The sequence below is a fragment of the Natator depressus genome, chromosome 21 (assembly GCF_965152275.1).
Source record: "Natator depressus isolate rNatDep1 chromosome 21, rNatDep2.hap1, whole genome shotgun sequence".
NCBI classification, from domain to species: Eukaryota; Metazoa; Chordata; order Testudines; family Cheloniidae; genus Natator; species Natator depressus.
Genome location: NC_134254.1, coordinates 18,449,196 through 18,468,493, shown reverse-complemented (window position 1 = coordinate 18,468,493; position 19,298 = coordinate 18,449,196). Strand labels below are relative to the sequence as shown.

The 19,298-nt window shown below is 43.6% G+C and overlaps 1 protein-coding gene across 4 annotated transcripts in view; it reads right to left on the bottom strand.

Moving 5' to 3' along the window:
• The window catches only part of LZTR1 (leucine zipper like post translational regulator 1), a 277,700-nt gene that overhangs the window by 230,898 nt on the left and 27,504 nt on the right, over nt 1-19,298 (bottom strand). For all 4 annotated transcript variants that reach the window (XM_074936115.1, XM_074936111.1, XM_074936112.1 and 1 more), the window contains exons 3-5: nt 13,430-13,486; nt 12,501-12,580; nt 8,532-8,640 (exon numbers count right to left, since the gene is read on the bottom strand). In XM_074936115.1, the coding sequence (XP_074792216.1) occupies nt 8,532-8,640; nt 12,501-12,580; nt 13,430-13,486 (246 nt within the window). The remainder of the gene's footprint in view (nt 1-8,531; nt 8,641-12,500; nt 12,581-13,429; nt 13,487-19,298) is intronic.

Sequence of the window (19,298 nt, the reverse complement as noted above, 5' to 3'; positions counted from 1 at the left end):
CTAGATGTCTAGTTGGCAGCCAGAATCTAGCAGAGTGCCCCAGGGGTCGGTCCTGGAGCTGATTTTGTTCAACATCTTCATTAATGATCTGGATGATGGGATGGATTGCACCCTCAGCAAGTTTGCGGATGACACCAAGCTGGGGGGAGAGATAGGTATACTGAAGAGTTGGAATAGGGTCCAGAGTGACCTAGACAAATGGGAGGATTGGGCCAAAAGAAATCTGATGAGGTTCAACAAGGACAAGTGCAGAGTCCTGCACTTAGGACGGAAGAATCCCATACACCACTACAGGCTGGGGACTGACCGGGTAAGTGGCAGTTCTTAAGAAAAGGACCTGGGGATTACGGCGGACGAGAAGCTGGATATGAGTGCCCTTGTTGCCAGAAAGGCTAATGGCATATTGGCCTGCATTAGTAGGAGCGTTGCCAGCAGATCGAGGAAAGTGATTATTTCCCTCTATTCGGCACTGGTGAGGCCACATCTGGAATACTGCGTCCAGTTTTCAGCATCCCACTACAGAAAGGATGTGGACAAATTGGAGAGAGTCCAGCGGAGGGCAACAAAAGTGATTAGGGGGCTGGGGCACATGACTTATGAGGAGAGGCTAAGGGAATTGGGATTATTTAGTCTGCAAAAAAGAAGAGTGAGGGGCGCTTTGATAGCAGCCTTCAACTACCTGAAGGGGGGTTCCAAGGAGAATTGAGCTAGGCTGTTCTCAGTGGTGGCAGATGACAGAACAAGGAGCAATGGTCTCAAGTTGCCATGGGGGAGGTCTTGGTTGGATATTAGGAAACACTATTTCACGGGAGCGTGGTGAAACACCGGAATGGGTTACTTAGGGAGGTGGTGGAATCTCCATCCTTAGAGGTTTTTAAGGCCCGGCTTGACAAAGTCCTAGCTAGGGTGATTTAGTTGGGGTGGTCCTGCTTTGAGCAGGGGGTTAGACTAGATGACCTCCTGAGGTCTCTTCCAATCCTAATCTTCTATTATTCTGATTCAATCGTAATGTATTTTCTCTGCTTTGACCTTTTAATAACTAATTTATTTTCTTACACTATAACTTACAGTTTAGTTACTAGAGAGTTTGGCTCCAGTGTTGTTTTTGGGGAGATCCTGACATCATCCAGTGACCTTCAGTGAATGACTCGTCTTTTAGGACTGGAAAAACCTAACGTGTTGTGTTTTTAATTTTAATAACCTTACACCATAAAGTCCAGTTTGTCTGGGTAATAAAAAGGGGCAGGAAGGGAATTATCTGTATTCCAGGGTAAAACTAATATAGTGATCCAGCAGTACTCTTTATTACTGGCTTAGTGAATCTAATGACAGACTATACCACCAGTTTGGGGATGTCTGCCCTATTTTCTGACAATCTGTCCTGAGTTTGGGTATTGTCAGCTGAGAGTCACTCCAGGCACCACGACAACCCCATCTCAAAAAAGATATAGTAGAACTGGACGAAGTACTGAGAACGGCAACAACGATTAGGGTTACAAACTTCCATACAGAGGAAGATTAAAAGACTGGAACTGATGATTAAGGCTGCGATTTGGTCTTGGCAGTCCTGGATTCCGTGACTTTACCAGACCCCCATAACTTCTTCGGAGGCTGCAGCTAGGGCCATGCGCCCCTGCCCTGCAGCTTGCACCAGGGGCTATTACGGGTCCATGCACCCCTGCCCTGCAGCTTCCGCGGGATTTGCAACCAGGGCGGTGTGCCCCTCCCACACAGCTTGTGGCAGGGGCTGCAGCCAGGGCCATGCACTCCTGCCCCGCTTCCGCCAGGGGCTGCAACCATGGCCATGCACCCCTGCACCATGGCTTCCGCCAGGGAATGCAACCAGGGCCATGCCTCCGTTCCCCCACCCCCACGCTTGTAGAGTTATTTTTAGTAAAAGTCACAGACAGGTCACGGGCTCCATGAATTTGTTTATTGCCCATGACCTGTCTGTGACTTTTACTAAAAATAACCATGACAAAATCTTAGCTTATTGATGAGCTTCAAAAAGAGACAACTAAGGAGGGGATATGCCAGAGGTCTATAAAATCATGAATGGTGTGGAGAAAGTGAAAGTGTTATTTACCACTTCACATAACACAAGAACCAAGGGTCACCCAATGAATTTAACAGGTAGCAGGTTTCAAACAAATGTAAGAAGTACATCTTCAGACACCACACAGTCAGCCTTTGGAACTCATTGCTAGGGGATGTTGAAAAGGCCAAAAGTATAACTGGATTTAAAAAAGAATTAGGTAAGTTTGTGGAGGATAGTTCCATATATGGCTATTAGCCAAGAATGTCAAGGAATGTAACACCTTATGTTCTGGGTATCCCTGAACCCTCTGACTGCCAGAAACTGGGACAGGGGGATGGTTCAGTTGATAATTGTCTTGTTCTTTTCATTCTCTTCATTCCCTCTGAAGCAACTTGCTCCAGCCACTGTCAGAGACAGGATACTGGACTGATTGAATTGTTGGTTTGACCCAGTATGACCATTCTTATGACCTCAACTATATCTGACACCCAATTCCAGGGGAAGCAATATATTAAAACTTCTCACAGGGTCCGTTCAGCTCTGTAAATTGGCCTGTGGTTGCGATGCACGTCAGAAAATGCTTTATACATGCACTATGATACTAGGGCACCTGGAGCCTGGTGTGTTAAACTGTGCCAATTAACTAAGGGATTTCAGCGTGCATCACAGCGAGCTGTGTCTTACATGAAACAGGTAGTGGCTCATGAACCAAACCCTACCTAAATATTACGAGTGCCAATCCTGCCCTTTGGACAACAGATATTCTCATATCTCCTAACTAGAGCTCTCACCTGGGGCTACAAATGCAACCAGTATTAGGGAGGAGTGATAGTAACTTCCGTAGTTAATACTGAGCAGAGATTTCTGTTTATGAGCCAACTTTTCTAAGTGCAACAGGGATTGGGACAGACTTTATGGGGCACATTTAGGATTAGTTGGTCAGGATACAGTGCCCCCCTCCACAAAAATGAGCTGGTTTGAAAGTTCAGATTCTTATAACATTTGTTGCACTGGGCAAGGGGGAAAAAAAAACAGCTATGGCTCAGTGCCTCAAAATTTATATTGCTGGACTGATCCTGAACTCAGCTATTCAAGGGTACCAAGGACCTGTTTAGAAATATTTCAAAAGTTATTGCACTACAAAAGCTTTTAGCTACTCTGCTTATGGACAGGTCTCACCTCTGAGCTATTGTTTCCGCAGAACTCCTGTGTAAGTGACACACAGAAAATGTCTACACTGGCAAGTTTCTGTGCCACAAGTTTACCACTTTTATTAAAACACTGGAATTAAACTGCCATTGCTTGTCTACACTGTGCTTCTTGTGACGCTGGAGCACATCCACATTAGCAGCTCTTGCAATGGCAAAGACAGCAGTGCATTGTGGTATCTAGCCCACTGTGCAGCTGGCCTCAGGGTGCTTTGGGAAGGGTTTGCAATGCCTCATAGGGAAAGCACAGCATCACACGGTGCAATTCCATTCTTCCATGGTCCTCCTACTACTTTGCCAGCTGCTATTCAACTAAGCGGGTGAGGGAGAAAGTGTGTGTGACAGGGAGTGTGGGTGTGGGGGAGACTGTGGTTTGGGGTCAGAGAGTGCATCAGCATGCTGACTTGTAAGTTCAGACCGGAGCAGGAAGCAACCAGTTCTGAGGCAGGGGGAAACCCTGACATCAGCCCCCGCCTCCCTCCCTGGGCTCTCTGCAAAGCGCGCGCTCGCTCTCTCGCTCTCTCGCTCTCTCTCTCGCTCTCTCGCGCTCTCTCTCTCTCTCTCTCTCTCTCTCTCACACACACACACACACACACACACACACACACTCTCACACACACACACACACACACACACACACACCTGTGTTCAACAGCATGAGCATTCCACAATAATCGTTTGCTTTGTGTCCCGGAGCAGATCAGTACAGCACGCAATGGCTGTCAGAAACAGTGCTTTGAAAGGGGAGGGGTGCATGTCTCCAGGGCAGCAGAGTTCAAAACAATGAGCAGAGCAGTCACTTGAGGCATTATGGGACAGCTCCAGAGGCCAGTTACAGCACAGAAAGCAATCAAGTGTCTGCACTGACAATAGAGCGCTGGAGCCTCTGTGCAAATAGCCGTTGAGGTGGTTTTTTTGCAACACTGCAACTGAGGAGTTTTTGCACAAAAAGTAGCTTGGCAGTGTGTACACGTCTGCAGTTTGAGCACAAAAAGTTGCTATACTGCGCAGAAACTTGCCAGTGTAGACAAGCCCTGAGTAAGGTGAGTTTGGAGAACAAGCTCTCCCCTTAAACACATGCAGCTTGAGTTCCAATTCACTCATTGGGAGATATGTGCTGTGCACCTTAGGGCTTTCTACCAGCCTTTCCCTCAGTATCTGGGCCACAACGAAGCTCCTTTTGGAAGTGCGAGTGGTATGTGAAGTTTAGAGATGTTCAGCTCCCCACAAGTGTACTCCCAATGCCATCTACCCACCTCCCTGGATCTTGCTCTGAGACAGTTTCGGTAGTACTCTGTCAGGGATGTGAAATCTGGTACGGTGGTATGGGCCAGGCGGAGGTGGGAGGAACTAGCTGCCACACTGAAAATAACACCAGTGTGGCCAGTGCAAAAGTCCCAGTCAGGATGAAGTGGTTCTGAGCCAGGAGAGGCTCACTGAACTCCTGGCTGGCAGAACTAAGCTTGATGGACTGGGTCTGGAACTGAGGCTGGGAACAATGTATGCCACAGAAATACAATGCTGAGACTGGAGAGCGTTAAAAACGGGCAAGCTCTGTCCAACAGCACCGAGACCAGGAAAAGAGACCCACCACTAATATGGACATGAGCCATTTCTAACTTATGCAAGCCTCCTGTGTACAGGTGGGTGTGCAAAGTTGTTTTCCCCACAGTAGTCCCTGATGTGGCCTAGGGATTCTATGTCTCCTCTCCCCTTGCTGTCTCCAGCTGCTAAATACACTCTTCACAACCCATTAGCTACAACCTTCCCTCCTGATCACGGTCTTTATAGCACTACTTGCGGCTGGTAGCTCATTGATGGTGAGATGTGCCTAGAAAGACCTCACGAGGTTCCCTCCTATGTGTTCCCACCAACTATGCCCCCCTCACTTCCACAGCTTTCTCAAAAAGATGGGAAATTCACAGCTAATTAATGTAGATGTAAGTCTACCTAGTGCTGCCTTGTGCCCTTCCAGAATGTGGAGACGGGCTAAACTGAACATTTCCAAACCAGGACATGCAGAATTAAGACAACACCTCCCACAGCATTACTTCAACTCTGTATTTTCTGCTGTTCGGGAGTTTTACGTTTAGCCAACCTCCACATTATAATTTAAGTTTAGCTACAATCCCACATTACAATTACAATGTAATTGTAAACAGGGATCATCATTGGGTGGGTGTTTCTAGTGGGGTCCCACAGGGATTGGTTCGTGACCCTACTCTATTTAACATATTTATTAAGGACCTGGAAGAATACATAAAATCATCACCGAACATTTGCAGATCACTAAGATGGGAGGAATGATAAATAATGAAGAAGGCAAGTCACTGATACAGAGCAATCTAGATCACTTGGTAAAATGGGCACAACAACATGCATTTCAATACAGTAAAATGTAAAGTTATACCTCTAGGAACAAAGAATGCAGGCCATACTTACAGGATGCAGGACTCTATCTTGGGAAAAAGTGACTCTGAAAAAGACTTGAGGGTTGTGGTGGATAATCAGCTAAAAATTAGCTCCCAATGTCACACTGTGGCCAAAAGGGCTTGGATGTATAAAACAGCAGATAACTGAGGAGTAGGAAGATTATTTTACCTCTCTTTGGCAATGACACAACTGCTGCTTGAATACTGTGTCCAGTTCTGGTGTGCTCAATTCATAAAGGATATTGATAAATAGCAGAGGGTTCACAGAAGAGCCACAAGAATGATTAAAGGATTGGAAAACATCCCTTATAGTGATGGACTCAATCTGTTTAGTTTAACAAAGAGAAGATCAAGGGGAGACTTGATTCCAGTTTATAAGTACCTATGCAGAGAGGAAAAGAAATTTGACAACAGAGGGCTCTCCAACTAGCAGGCAAAAGCATAAGATCCAATGACTAGAAGTTGAAACTAGAAACAAATTCAGACTGGAAATAAAATCAAATTTTTAACAGAGTATATTAGCCATGGAAACAACTTACAAAGGGCTGTGATGGAGTCTTCAATGCTGTCAATTTTTAACTCAAGATTGGATGTTTTTCTAAAAAGATCTACTCTAATTCAAGGAAATTCTATGGCCTGTGTTATATGGGAGGTCAGACTAGATGATCACAGTGGTCACTTCTGGCTTTATTATCTATGAAAATGGCAACTACCATTTCAGGCAGACTAAGGTGATCATTTCATTGCTTACATTCTGATCAAGTGTTCAATGTTATCTGCACAACCAATAGGCCTAGAAATGTAATTTTTTAGAACAAAGTTGAGATTCTGGAGCACAGCTCTGCAGCAAGGATAAAATCCACAGTAAATCCCATAGCCGCAGAATACACAAGGCTTTGATTATAAGGCCAATTTTACAGATGAGTGAGGTACAGATACTGAGGCCTAGATTTTCAAGTGCCCAATAATAAATGATCAGTCTTCACCATGGCCTCAAGGTTCTGTACCAGGCCCAATGTTGTCAAATATGTTAATTAAAGAGTGGTGAGGTAGTGAAATTTGCAGACTCAAACTCAAGTTATTTAGGTTATTCAAGTCCAGAGAAGACAAAGGAATCCAGAGGGACTTAACTGAGCTAGGTGAATGGCCAACATGATGGAAAATGAAGTTCAGGGTCCAAAAATGCAAAATAATGCACATTGGAAGGATAAAATGGAACTACTCATACACCTTACTAGTTCTGAATTAACTATAACAACTTATGCAGGCATCACTGTGGAGTTTGCATGAAGACATATGCTCAAAGTGCAACAGTGGTCAAAAAAAGCAAATAAGATGCTAAGGGTATGTCTACACTACAAAATTAGGTCTATTTTATTTAAGTCGACATTGAGCCTCTGATTTAAGCAAGTCAATTCTGCATGTCCCCACTATGCACATTGTGTCGGCAGAGTGAATCTTCAATAACATTGACTCACAGAGTGCTATCCCACAGTACATGGAGCCAAGTGGAATGTTGGGTTAGGCTTGCAATGCCTCATGGGACCAAAACATTTGCGTAGGTGATTATGGGAACATGGCATTAGCCTCCCATGATGCACTTACTGTGACATTCTATACCTTGGGGGAGTGCCCTGTAACCCCCATATATATATATATAAAACAACTTTATATATATATATATATATATATATATATATATATATATATTTAAACAACTGTGATATTGCATATAAAGCAGGTCATGTGAGGTATCAGGGGAAAGGTTATGATCTGCTGAAAGTCATTTATCTATCCATATATGTATATCATTAATGTATATGAAGTTATGAGAATTGTGTGGTATGGCTGTCACTAAAATATGCTGTAAATTGAGGGATCAACCAGGTATTAGCTTCCCAGAGGCAACAGCAAGGAAAGTAACCAACACCCAGGCGGGGTGTCAAACAACCCATCAGCAGCCATTGTCCAGCAAGGAAGCTACAATTCAATGACTCACCTGCACGAGGCCACGCAAGGGGAATTTTCTCAATCTTTCCTGTAGACTCAGCAATGCCCCCCAGACATGCCTGGACTTGTGTTCCCCAAGCACATGGGACTGAGGGTTTAAAACAGAACATAGAGGCCCATGCTTCACCTTTCTCCTGCCCCCACCTATGCTGCAAGCAACAAAGACACTCACAGAAGATCCAACAGAGGATGCTGGCCCAGGTTTCAAGGGTGAAATCTGTATACTATGAACTGCAATATCCAGTGGGGTGAGAAAAAGTTCTTAATCTAGATGTTGCCAAGTTTAATAGGGTTGAGACTTTAGACTGCGTGCTTCTAGTTTATTTTATTTTGGTAACTAACTCTGACTTTTTGCCGATCACTTATAATCTATCTTTTGTAGTCAATAAATCTGTTTGACTGTTTATCTTTACCAGTGAGTTTGTATGAAGTGTGTGGCAAAACTGCTCAGAGTACAAAGGCTGGTGTATATCCACTTTCCATTGATGAAGTGGTGAACCAATTAATAAATTTGCACTGACTCCTGGAAAGAACACATCACACAACAATTTTTTTTTAAAACAATGCAAAACAAAAAACAACCAACCAAACAAAAACATATTTCCCCCCACTGTCATATAGATTAATAGATTAAGGGATTTTTGGCAAAACTTTCGAAGAGCATTTACTTTGGGACAGTCCCTGCTTGAAAACTGCAGCCCAAAAGATGAAAGTTTTTGAGTCTACAACAGCAAGAGGCTATAACAGAACCTGTTGTGCAAACTTAGCACTAGCATTGCCTACTACTGCCACTACAACTATTTCCGAATGGATGCTCGTGCTCCATGACACCCAGCCCCTTACCTTCCTTCAGTCTTCCACTCTGTCCACTGGCCAGTTGCAAACTTGTACTCAAAAAGATCATTTTTATTCTTCAAATTGGAATTGGAATATATATCTCCAGTGTAGCCACCTGGATAACAACAATTTCATTAGACAAAGTTTCACATTTGGCACAATGTATACTCAGTTATTATGAACATTAGCAAATTGAAAATGACATAACTCCACCAAACAGTTTATCATATAGAATAATAGCGCTATGTTAAGGTTATCTCCTCTATCTTTACATTACAAAAAAAATCTCAAGACTTTTTTTTAAAAGCTCTAGGGATGTTTGGATCTCAACTGCTGTATTTCCTAACAAGCCCTGTCTGGCAGTGGCAAAATCCTAGACTGTGATCTCCAAGCCCCCAGGCAGCCAAGTGCCTGTCAGACATTATAAGTCCAGAAGGGATCATTGTGATCATCTAGTCTGATCTCCTGTATAGCACAGGCCACATTCTGTCTATCCTCTTCATCTTGGAGACTCTCTCCGGAAGAGTTAGCATTGTCAGCCACTATATCATGATGAATGGCAGGCTCTCTGGAGATGATGCTGCCCAATCCTTCTAGAACAGATAGGGTCTTTTGATAATTCAAGGAATTTTATTATGGTCCTTTATTTCTAGACACCGCCTCAGGTCTTTTGCCTTCTGCCAGCACAGTTTCTTGTGTTTGATACCCAGTGTGGAGAGCTGCTGACACAGCCACTAGTATACTATTTCTGATGACGTTCCTAGCTAGCTCTGCACATACTGCTCACCCCACAAAAATACGAAGGTACGGATGGTAGCACACTGTGATATCACTTAACAAAAAAGTTTGTCTCTGAAAATGGCTTGCAAGTGAGCTCCACAGGGCTAGGAGGTTCCTGGACAACTTGACCCATTAACAGTGGAATGCAGAAAGGAGATCACACAGGCCACATCTGTAGTGTCTGGTACTCTGCAAGACAGTGATGGGAGGACTATCTGCACCAACTGCATTACCACGGTGGTCAGGCGTGTCCACACTGGCACTCTACTAGCTGAACTAACACTGATTAGCACTTATCCCCCATGGGGAATCAGGATAACTTAAGCCAATGGATAGCAGAAAAATAGTTGCCTTTAGCAAGTTTGTATGTGGGCAAAAGAGCACTTCTCAATAATGGAAGGACACAGCCACAAGTTTCTCTACTGTAGAAAAGGCCTGTCCCTCCAACACTACAGTCCCCTGGGCACAACACTAATGGCACAGGCTCAGTGGGAAAAACCTCACCTACTGAATCATCAGCAATACTACAAACCCTTTAATCCCTTCGAATCAAAGTTTTCTGAGGTAAGGTAAGGTTACAATACTTTGATCATTTGTCAATCAAATGAACTGGTGTTTCCTCTCATATTAGAAAAGTGAATTAGCATTGGAAGGAGCCCAAGCAGAGCCCTGCTAAGTGCAGCTAAAATCATGCTGAAAATGAAGCTCATGATGTTAGGCTGATAATTAGGGCAATAGGATCTTCATAGTCAATTTTGAGAGGGGCTCGTTTCCACAGCTTTACCTGTACTAAAGGATCATTTTTAAGCCCTGGTTTAAACACTATTTCTGCAAACACAAGTTAAACACTGTTTGCCTGGTCAGTGTGGATCAGGCCCAACTATTCTAAGGTACCATTAACAATTAGGCATAATAGATTACTGATTAGGCACAACACATTTAATCGGTGTTAGCACAAACCATCTTTAAGAACAGGTTTAAAAACTATTCCCTACCATGGGTAAAACCTTAAACTAGATAAAGCAGGGTAAAGAAAAGGGACAACCCGAAGTCTCTGACAAGTAGGTGATTTAATTATTCAGCTGTCCAGCCTTCTCTTTAATGCATTGGAAGGAAGTCACTTGACCACTGGGCTATGAATGAGGAGCTCCTATTTGTTTAAAGGCTACCAACTTAAGTTGTGGGCTTGAGTAGTTGTTTATTTTACACAAGTAGTAGGCGTCCTTCAGTCTCGAGAGACCATGGATATGTACCTGAGAGGTAAAGAATTTACTCAATTGATTTTATGGCAGTTGTGGCTGTGACTGAAGAGACTGAATTGAGAGAGAGAATCTCTGCTGCATCTGACACATTTAAAGGTGGTATTTTGACCCTTTGGGCTCTGCCTTGTGCGAGCTCTTTTCTTCTCTTCCAAGCTGAACTGCTTCCTCTCATAACTCTGGAGACCTTTGTTAAGCTCTTCTTTCCAAAGGCTGCAGTCCTGAGTGTGATCTTCCCAGTTACACACATCCGTTGCTTTTGAGGTCTTGCTTGCACACATCCTTGAAATGCAATTTTGGGCATCCTTTGGCTCTTTTTCCAGATGCCAGGTCATCCTTTGGGATGCGCCCATCATTCATCTGGCACACATGCCCAAGCCAGTGGAGGCGTCTCTGTTTGAGGAGTGTTTGGCCCTGGGTATACTGGCCCTCTTGAGCAGCTCAGCTCAGTTCAGCAACAGCTCCAGGAGATTCCAAAAATCTGACAAAGGCAACTCATAGGTAAGCTATTGAGCCTCTTTTCCTGATGACAGTGTAAGGTCCATGTCTTGCTCCTGTACAAAAGTGTGCTGATAACACACACAAAATACACACAGATCTTTGTGTTTTCTGTCAGTTTGTTGTTTTGCCATACCCTCTTGCTCAGTCAGACGTTGTGGCAGCTTTTCCAATGCGGATGTTGAGTTCTGTTTCAAGTGAAAGGTTGACTGCGACAGTGGACCCCAGATATGTGAATTAATTCACCAGTTCAAGCTCACGGTTGATGGAGGGTGCTTCTTCAATTCCTTGGCACATTATGTTCTTCTTTTTAGGCTTACGGTAAGCCCAAAGCCTTGGCAGGAATTGGAAAAAACTGTCCATGAGGTTTTGGAGATGGACTTCTGTGTGGATTGTCACAGCTGCACTGTCAGCGAAGAGGAAGTGTTAGATGATGGCCTTCCGAGTCTTGGTTTTAGATCTGAGTCTTGCAAGATTGAACAAGTTTCACTCCATGCATCTGAAGAAGTGGGTTTTTTTACCCACAAAAGCTTATGCCCAAATAAATCTGCTAGTCTTTAAGGTGCCACCAGACTCCTAGTTGTTTTTGTGGATACAGACTAACATGGCTACCCCTGTGAAGACTGAACAGCTTTCCATCAGATCTTGTGTGCAAGTCGATTCCTTCAGCTGAGGAACCAAAAGCTTGTTTCAGTAGTAAGGAGAAGATCCAAAACAGAGTTGAGGCAAGTACACAGTCTTGCTTGACCCCACTACAAATCTGGAAAGCCTCTGAGACTGAGCAGTCATATTGGACTGTACCATACATGTTTTCAGGGAAGGACCAAATCATGTTCAAGAGCCTGGGGGGACATCCAGTCTTTTCTAGAAGCAAAAATAGTCTGCTTCTAAAGGCTATGTGAAGGGGCACTGTTTTCTGCATTTCTCTTGTAGTTGTCTCAGTGAGAAGATTATGTCAAAAGTAGACCTTTCGGCTCTGAAGCCACACTGTGATTCAGGATAGATTCTGTATGCAAGGGTCTGAAGTCTGTTCAGGACAACTCATGCAAAGGCTTTTCCCATGATGCTAAGAAACTAAATGCCATGATAGTTGTTACAGTCACTCCTGTCACCCTTGTTTTTATAGAGAGTGATGATGTTGGCGTCTCTCATTTCTTGTGGTACTTCGTCTTCTTTCCAGCACAGGTGTTGCAGTAGAATAGGTTTTGTGCATTTTACCACCTCTGATGGTATGCAGTCTTTTCTGGGGCAAAAGAAAGGAAACCCAAACCTGAAGTCCTGGCCATAAATCAGCCACAGGGAGGGACTGAACTGGAGATCTTTGACTCATGCCTACACACCTCTTAAAGTTAACGCTCCCTTTTAAAAAACAGCCCAATAAATTCTCAAAACATTCATTATTAACAGTATACAAAGCCTGAGTTTGTCACTGGCTTACCAAACACAAACATGCTGCTCCCATAGACTACCGCTGAATGGTGATACCGGGGCGCTGGAGGGGTCCCTGTGGTAAAAGCCCTGGGGGATAATACAAAGATAGGGTTGACTGCTGCTTCCTTTGTGTGTTTCAAGTACACAAAGAAATTATTTAACTTGGGTATGAAGATATTTGTTTTTGGGAAGGCAATTAACTGAAGTCGTTATTTCAGTGTTAATAAATGAGCATTTTCATTTATTCTATATTTTCTAATCATGCTGACCATGATTTTATGGTAGATTAAGTGTTTTATTAAGTTTAATTCTTTTTTTAAATATATCATGCAAAGTTTAAATATGAACGTTGAAATAAATTCTGCAACACTATTATATAGCTACATAGTAAGATAACACACCGCTCACAGCCCAGGCTGGAGTTGGGCGAAGTTGGCTTTAACCCTTCCCAATCCTGGGCTGCTCTGGGAGCTGGACGAGTTCTCTCGGTAATGAAGACAGCCTTCAGAGGTTGTCTAAACTACAGCAGCCTCCCTTGGCTGCTCTATGGGCAGCAGTGCTGCCCCAAATCTCAGCAGCACCACTGACACAGCCCCTGCCATGCCCCCTACACCAGGAATTGTGAGGGGATTCTCAGAAGTCAGCTCTACAACTGTCGTCCACAGTGCTTGCTGTAACTGGGGCTCTTTACACAACTCCCACCTGTTTACCTGGTGTAAAGGGGCTGAAACAGGAGTGAGGATCTCACCGACCATCAACAAATACATGAATGAGGTGGAAATTAAAATAACCTTGACTCCAGGAAAAAAAGTCAAATAATCTCCTGCTCCCAAAGAAGTTTTTACTTAAGTTAACCCATTTTGGACAGCTGTCAAGTCCAGTAGACTTCTATGGCAGGAATTAAATCAGTAATAAAAATGAGAAATATTCTCATACCTGCACCAAGAGCAATCCTTTACGTCAAATCTCAATAGGTCATTCAACATTGTTTTTCTGCAACGGAAAGAGATGGAAAAGATGTAATGAATGTTTAGCTACATATGCAGAACAAAGACAAACTACAACAGCACTAAAACTTTGTAGGAATAGGAATTGCCAGAGCAGATCACAGCAAGGATCCAGCTAGTTCAGTATGCTGTCTCTTACATAGCCAGTACCAGATGATTTAAAAAAAAAGAAAAAAAAAAAAAAGAAACCCGATTGTTGGCACTTACAGAATACCGAAGAGTTTATAGCCCTTGGAAAAAAATATTTCTTCTGGCCAGTACAGCTGTGAATATTCTTAATATCCATATAAATAGATCATTCTACGATCCTACTAAGTTTGTGTCATCTGGGATGTACTGTGGCAGGAATTTCCACAGTCAAAAGAAAAGGTGTGTCTTTTTATCAGTTTTAGTGTTCTGTCTCTTACATGATGTCCCCTCTTGCTTTGTATTTTGAGAAAGGGTAAACAGAAGTGCCTAATTTGTCTTCTCTATATCACTTATTATTTTATACCTCAGTCACGTCCTTTCTTATTCATCTCCTCCTTAAAACAGTCCTAGTCCTTTCAACTTCTCCTCATGCAGCAGTCTCTCCTCTTACCTCTATTCATTGTTGACATCCAATACCCACCTCTCCATCCCTTCTATTTCTGCTCTCTTGTTTTTGAGACTAGCCTTCTAGAGCATGAGCTCCAAGTGGCTGACACTCTCACAAATACAGAGCTACCAAGGCAAAGAGCCATGGCTCTAGTATAAGTCACCTATCTGAAGAGAAGAGTATTGGGACAGCAACATTTCTAAGGTCTGGCCCCAACATAAATTCTCAAGACTTTCATCATCTGGCCCTGGGGAGCTCTCACTCCTGCAGCAAATACCCATAAAAGATAGAAAAACTAAGGACCCTGCTCATCATTCTCACACAGAAAGAAATGAATCATGTGCATGTGACAGTCTGTATCCTTATGTTCATTCACCCTTTTTAGAAAACTATAATGGATTTTGTACAAAGCTATCATTTGAAAATTCACAATGTACTGATCATTAGTGTCCTGGTAAAATATTCATGGCAACATTGTATGTAAAGATTTTACTGTATAACATTGCTGTAACATGCTCCAAATTCAGAAAAGCAGACACAAACCAATTCCTCAGAGACGAAAGGCGAACTGATGCCTCAGCCAGGTGTCTACAAAATCCGATGGACTATCACCTGGGTAAGCAGTCATTCTTTGGCAAGAAAAAGGGTGTGAGAGAGAAATGTATATGTTGGCAAAGAAACAGCTGGAAATTCCTATCCCACAGACTGTTGCCTGAACCCCAGCTGGAGATGATTCTCAAAGTAGAGAGTTGCTATAAGAAAGGGGTACAAACTCCCCAGGTTATCATCTCTACTCACAGCATCAACAATACATGAAGGAAAAAGGAAGCATCATTGGAGTGGGGAGGGATCCTGGCTGAAAGATTCTAGTAGTCTTCTACTAGAACATATGGTGAGAGAGCCTTTTGCTTTAAGTTCACTTAGCTTGTTAAGTTAGGTATCAGTTTGCATTTTACCTTTTATTTCTTTGTAACCAATTCTGACTTATGTCTCACTACATGCAATCACTTAAAAATCTATCTTTCTGTAGTTAATAAACTTGTTTTATACTGTTATCTAAACCACCGTGTGTTTGGATTGAAGTGTCTGGGAAACTCCATTTGAGATAAGATTTGTGCATATCATTTTCTATTAATGGAATGATGGACTTACTATGAGTCTGTATTGTCCAGAAGAGACTGGGCAGTACAAGATGCACATTACTGGGGGAAAGTCTGGCACTGGGAGTTTGCTGTTGTTGCCCTGCTGGTGTAATTCATGGGTGGCTGGCTACAGCACTCATACAGTATATCTGGGAGCGCTTTATATGCTGGAGGCTGGGTGAGAGCAGACTAGGGCTGGTTGTTCTCACAGCAAAGCAGTGTAAAAAGTACCGTAAATTGGAGAGTTGAGGACACACAGCTGTCCATCAGTCCAGACTGTACCCTGGAGAATGTCACAGTATGTTACAAGTGAAACCCTACCTACAGTTAGATCATTCAGACCATTTACCTGCAGGAGCCTTCCTAACAGCACCCATTCTAGAGTTCTGTTCAGTTCAAGAAATGGGGCTGCCATCGTTTCTCTTCACAGGAGACTATTCCACAGTCAAATAGATTTCAGTGTTAGGACATTTTTCCTGATATTCAGCATACGTGTTCTCTTTCTTTCTTTAGAATCATAGAATATCAGGGTTGGAAGGGACCTCAGGAGGTCATCTAGTCCAACCCCCTGCTCAAAGCAGGACCGATCCCCAATTAAATCATCCCAGCCAGGGCGTTGTCAACCCTGACCTTAAAAACTTCTAAGGAAGGAGATTCCACCACCTCCCTAGGTAACGCATTCCAATGTTTCACCACCCTCCTAGTGAAAAAGTTTTTCCTAATATCCAACCTAAATCTCCCCCACGGCAACTTGAGACCATTACTCCTTGTTCTGTCATCTACTCTTCACAGTTATAGTTCCTCCTATTTACACCTCCCGTTGCATCAAACTAAACATTCCTCTCCCTTCTTGGTGTCAACATCTTTTAAATATTTGTATTATTTTATCAGCCCCTGCATTAGTTGTCATTTACCCAAGCTAGACGTATTTAGTTTTGTAAACCTTTCCTGATCAGCAAGGTCCTTCATTTTGGGGGTTTACTGATTTTTACCAAAAAATCCCACTGTGATGGGATCCCGTGACAAGGTTCCCCAGGTGCAACCTGGACTGTGGGAGAGCTGAGCCCTCCAAACCCACCAGCCTGGGCTGTCCCTCACACTGGGATGCTGATGTCAAGCTATAAACCTCTGACAGGCATTGCACTTACACAGCCATCCACAGGCAGGGACACACCCAACTGAGTTACAAGAATGATCTCCCAGACACACACAAATCATCAACAGAGAGGCTCCAGCCAACTCCCCCCAGCTCCCCAGCATTGCACCCCAGGAATATACCACCTTGCACTGCTCAACGTTCCCTTGGACAGTGCAAACTCATTAATAAGTTTGTCACTTCTTCATAGGAAAGTGGAAATGCACCAGCCTTTGTAATCTGAAAAGCACTTCAACCAAAAATACAGTTTAGGTAAAATATAAAACACATTTATTTAATACAGAAAAACAGATTTTAAAGTGATTATAAGTAAAGACAGAGATTATAGCTGGTCAATGTAGAAACAAATTCACAGTCTAAATTCTAACTTAACAGACTAAGCAAGCTTTGAATCAAACAGTCTGTTACCCTAACAGATTGTACAGACAGCTTACAGTTCCTCAATACACAGACTGGACCTCCTTCCAGCCTGGAACCAATCTCCCTAGTTCAAAGCCTGTCTTCCAGATGACCTTCCAGGTGTTGAGATGGGGGAAGAGAGGCTAAGTGATGAAGTCACTGCCACTCTTTTATACTTTCTTCCCGTTGCTAAAAAGGTCCTTGCTGTGATCAGGAACAGTCAACATGTATTCACCAAGGGCAAGCCATGCCTGACCAACCTGATTGCCTTCTATGATGAGATAAATGGCTCTGTGGATATGGGGAAAGTGGTGGATGTGATATATCTTGACTTTAGCAAAGCTTTTGATATGGTCTCCCACAGTATTCTTGCCCAAGTTAAAAAAAGTATGGATTGGATGAATGGACGATAAGGTGGATAGAAAGCTAGCTAGATTGTCGGGCTCAACGGGTAGTGATCAACGGCTTGATGTCTAGTTGGCAGCCAGTATCAAACGGAGTGCCCCCGGGGTCGGTCCGGGGGCTGGTTTTTTTCAACATCTTCATTGAACATTGATCTGGATGATGGGATTAATTGAACCCTCAGCAAGTTCGCAGATTACACTAAAATGGGGGGAAGAGGTAGATATGCTGGAGGGTAGGGATAGGGTCCAGAATGACCTAGACAGATTGGAAAATTGGGCCAAAAGAAATCTGGTGAGGTTCAACGAGGACAAGTGAGGAGTCCTGCACTTAGGAAGGAAGAATCCCATGCACCGGTACAGGCTGGGGACTGACTGGCTAAGCAGAAGTTCTGCAGAAAAGGACCTGGTGATTACAGTGGATGAGAAGCTGGATATGAGTCAGCAGTGTGCCCTCGTTGCCAAGAAGGGCAACGGCGTATTGGGTTGTATTAGTAGGAGCACTGCCAGCAGATCGAGGGAAGTGATTATTCCCCTCTATTCGGCACTAGGGAGGCCACACCTGGAGTAGTGTGTCCAGTTTTGGTCCCCCCACTACAGAAGGGATGTAGACAAATTGGAGAGAGTCCGGCAGAGGACAATGAAAATGATTAGGGGGCTGGGACACATGACTTATGAGGAGAGGCTGAAGGAACTAGACTTATTTAGTCTGCAGAAGAAAAGATTAGATAGCAGCCTTCAGGTACCTGAAGGGGGGTTCCAAAGAGGATGGAGCTAGGCTGTTCTCAGTGGTGGCAGATGACAGAAAAAGAAGCAATGGTCTCAAGCTGCAGTGGGGGAGGTTTAGGTTGGATATTAGGAAACCCTATTTCACTAGGAGGGTGGTGAAGTACTGGAATGGGTTACCTAGGGAGGTGGTGGAATCTTCATCCTTAGAGGTTTTTAAGGCCTGGCTTGACAAAGCCCTGCCTGGGATGATTTAGTTGGTGTTGGTCCTGCTTTGAGCAGGGGATTGGACTAGATGACCTCCTGAGGTCTCTTCCAACCCTAATATTCTGTGATTCTATGATATGGGTTAGGCCACCCCATTGTATGCGTGCCTTCTCCGAGAAGCCACCGGGATAGTGGATCTTGATGAGCCATTGACACCTATTTGGCCATTGATGGCTGCTCCTTTGTCCCTACTGAAAGGCTGGCTGTGGGCATTTCCAACCTCACAACATATTTAAGTAACATAACATAAGAACGGCCCTACTGGGTCAGACCAAAGGTCCATCTAGCCCAGTATCCTGTCTTCCAACAGTGGCCAGTGCCAGGTACCCCAGAGGGAATGAACAGAACAGGTAACCAAGTGATCCATCCCCTGTTGCTCATTCCCAGCTTCTGGCAAACTAAGGCTAGGAGACACCATTCCTGCCCATCCTGGCTAATAGCCATTGATGGACCTATCCTCCATGAATTTATCTAGTTCTTTTTTTGAACCCTGTTATGGTCTTGGCCTTCACAACATCCTCTGGCAAGGAGTCCCACAGGTTGACTGTGTGTTGTGTGAAGAAATACTTCCTTTTGTTTTAAACCTGCTGCCTATTAATTTCATTTGGTGACCCCTAGTTCTTGTGTTATGAGAAGTAGTAAACAACACTTCCTTATCTACTTTCTCTACACCAGTCATGATTTTATAGACCTCAATCATATCTCCCTTTAGCCAACTTTTTTCCCCAAGATGAAAAGTCCCAGTCTTATTAATATCTCTCATTATACGGAAGCTATTCCATACCCCTAATCATTTTTGTTGCCCTTTTCTGAACCTTTTCCAATTCCAATACATCTTTTTTGAGATGCGGCGACCACATCTGCGCACAGTATTGAAGATGTGGGCGTACCATGGATTTATATAGAGGCAACATGATATTTTCTGTCCTATTATCTATCCCTTTCTTAATTATTCCCAGCATTTGGGACAGTTCCTCAGATTTGTCACCTAAAAAGAATGGGTCAGGTTTGGGAATCTCCCTCACATCCTCAGCTGTGAAGACCAATGCAAAGAATTCATTTAGTTTCTCCACAATGACCTTATCGTCCTTGAGTGCTCCTTTAGCACCTCAGTCATCCATTGGCCCCAC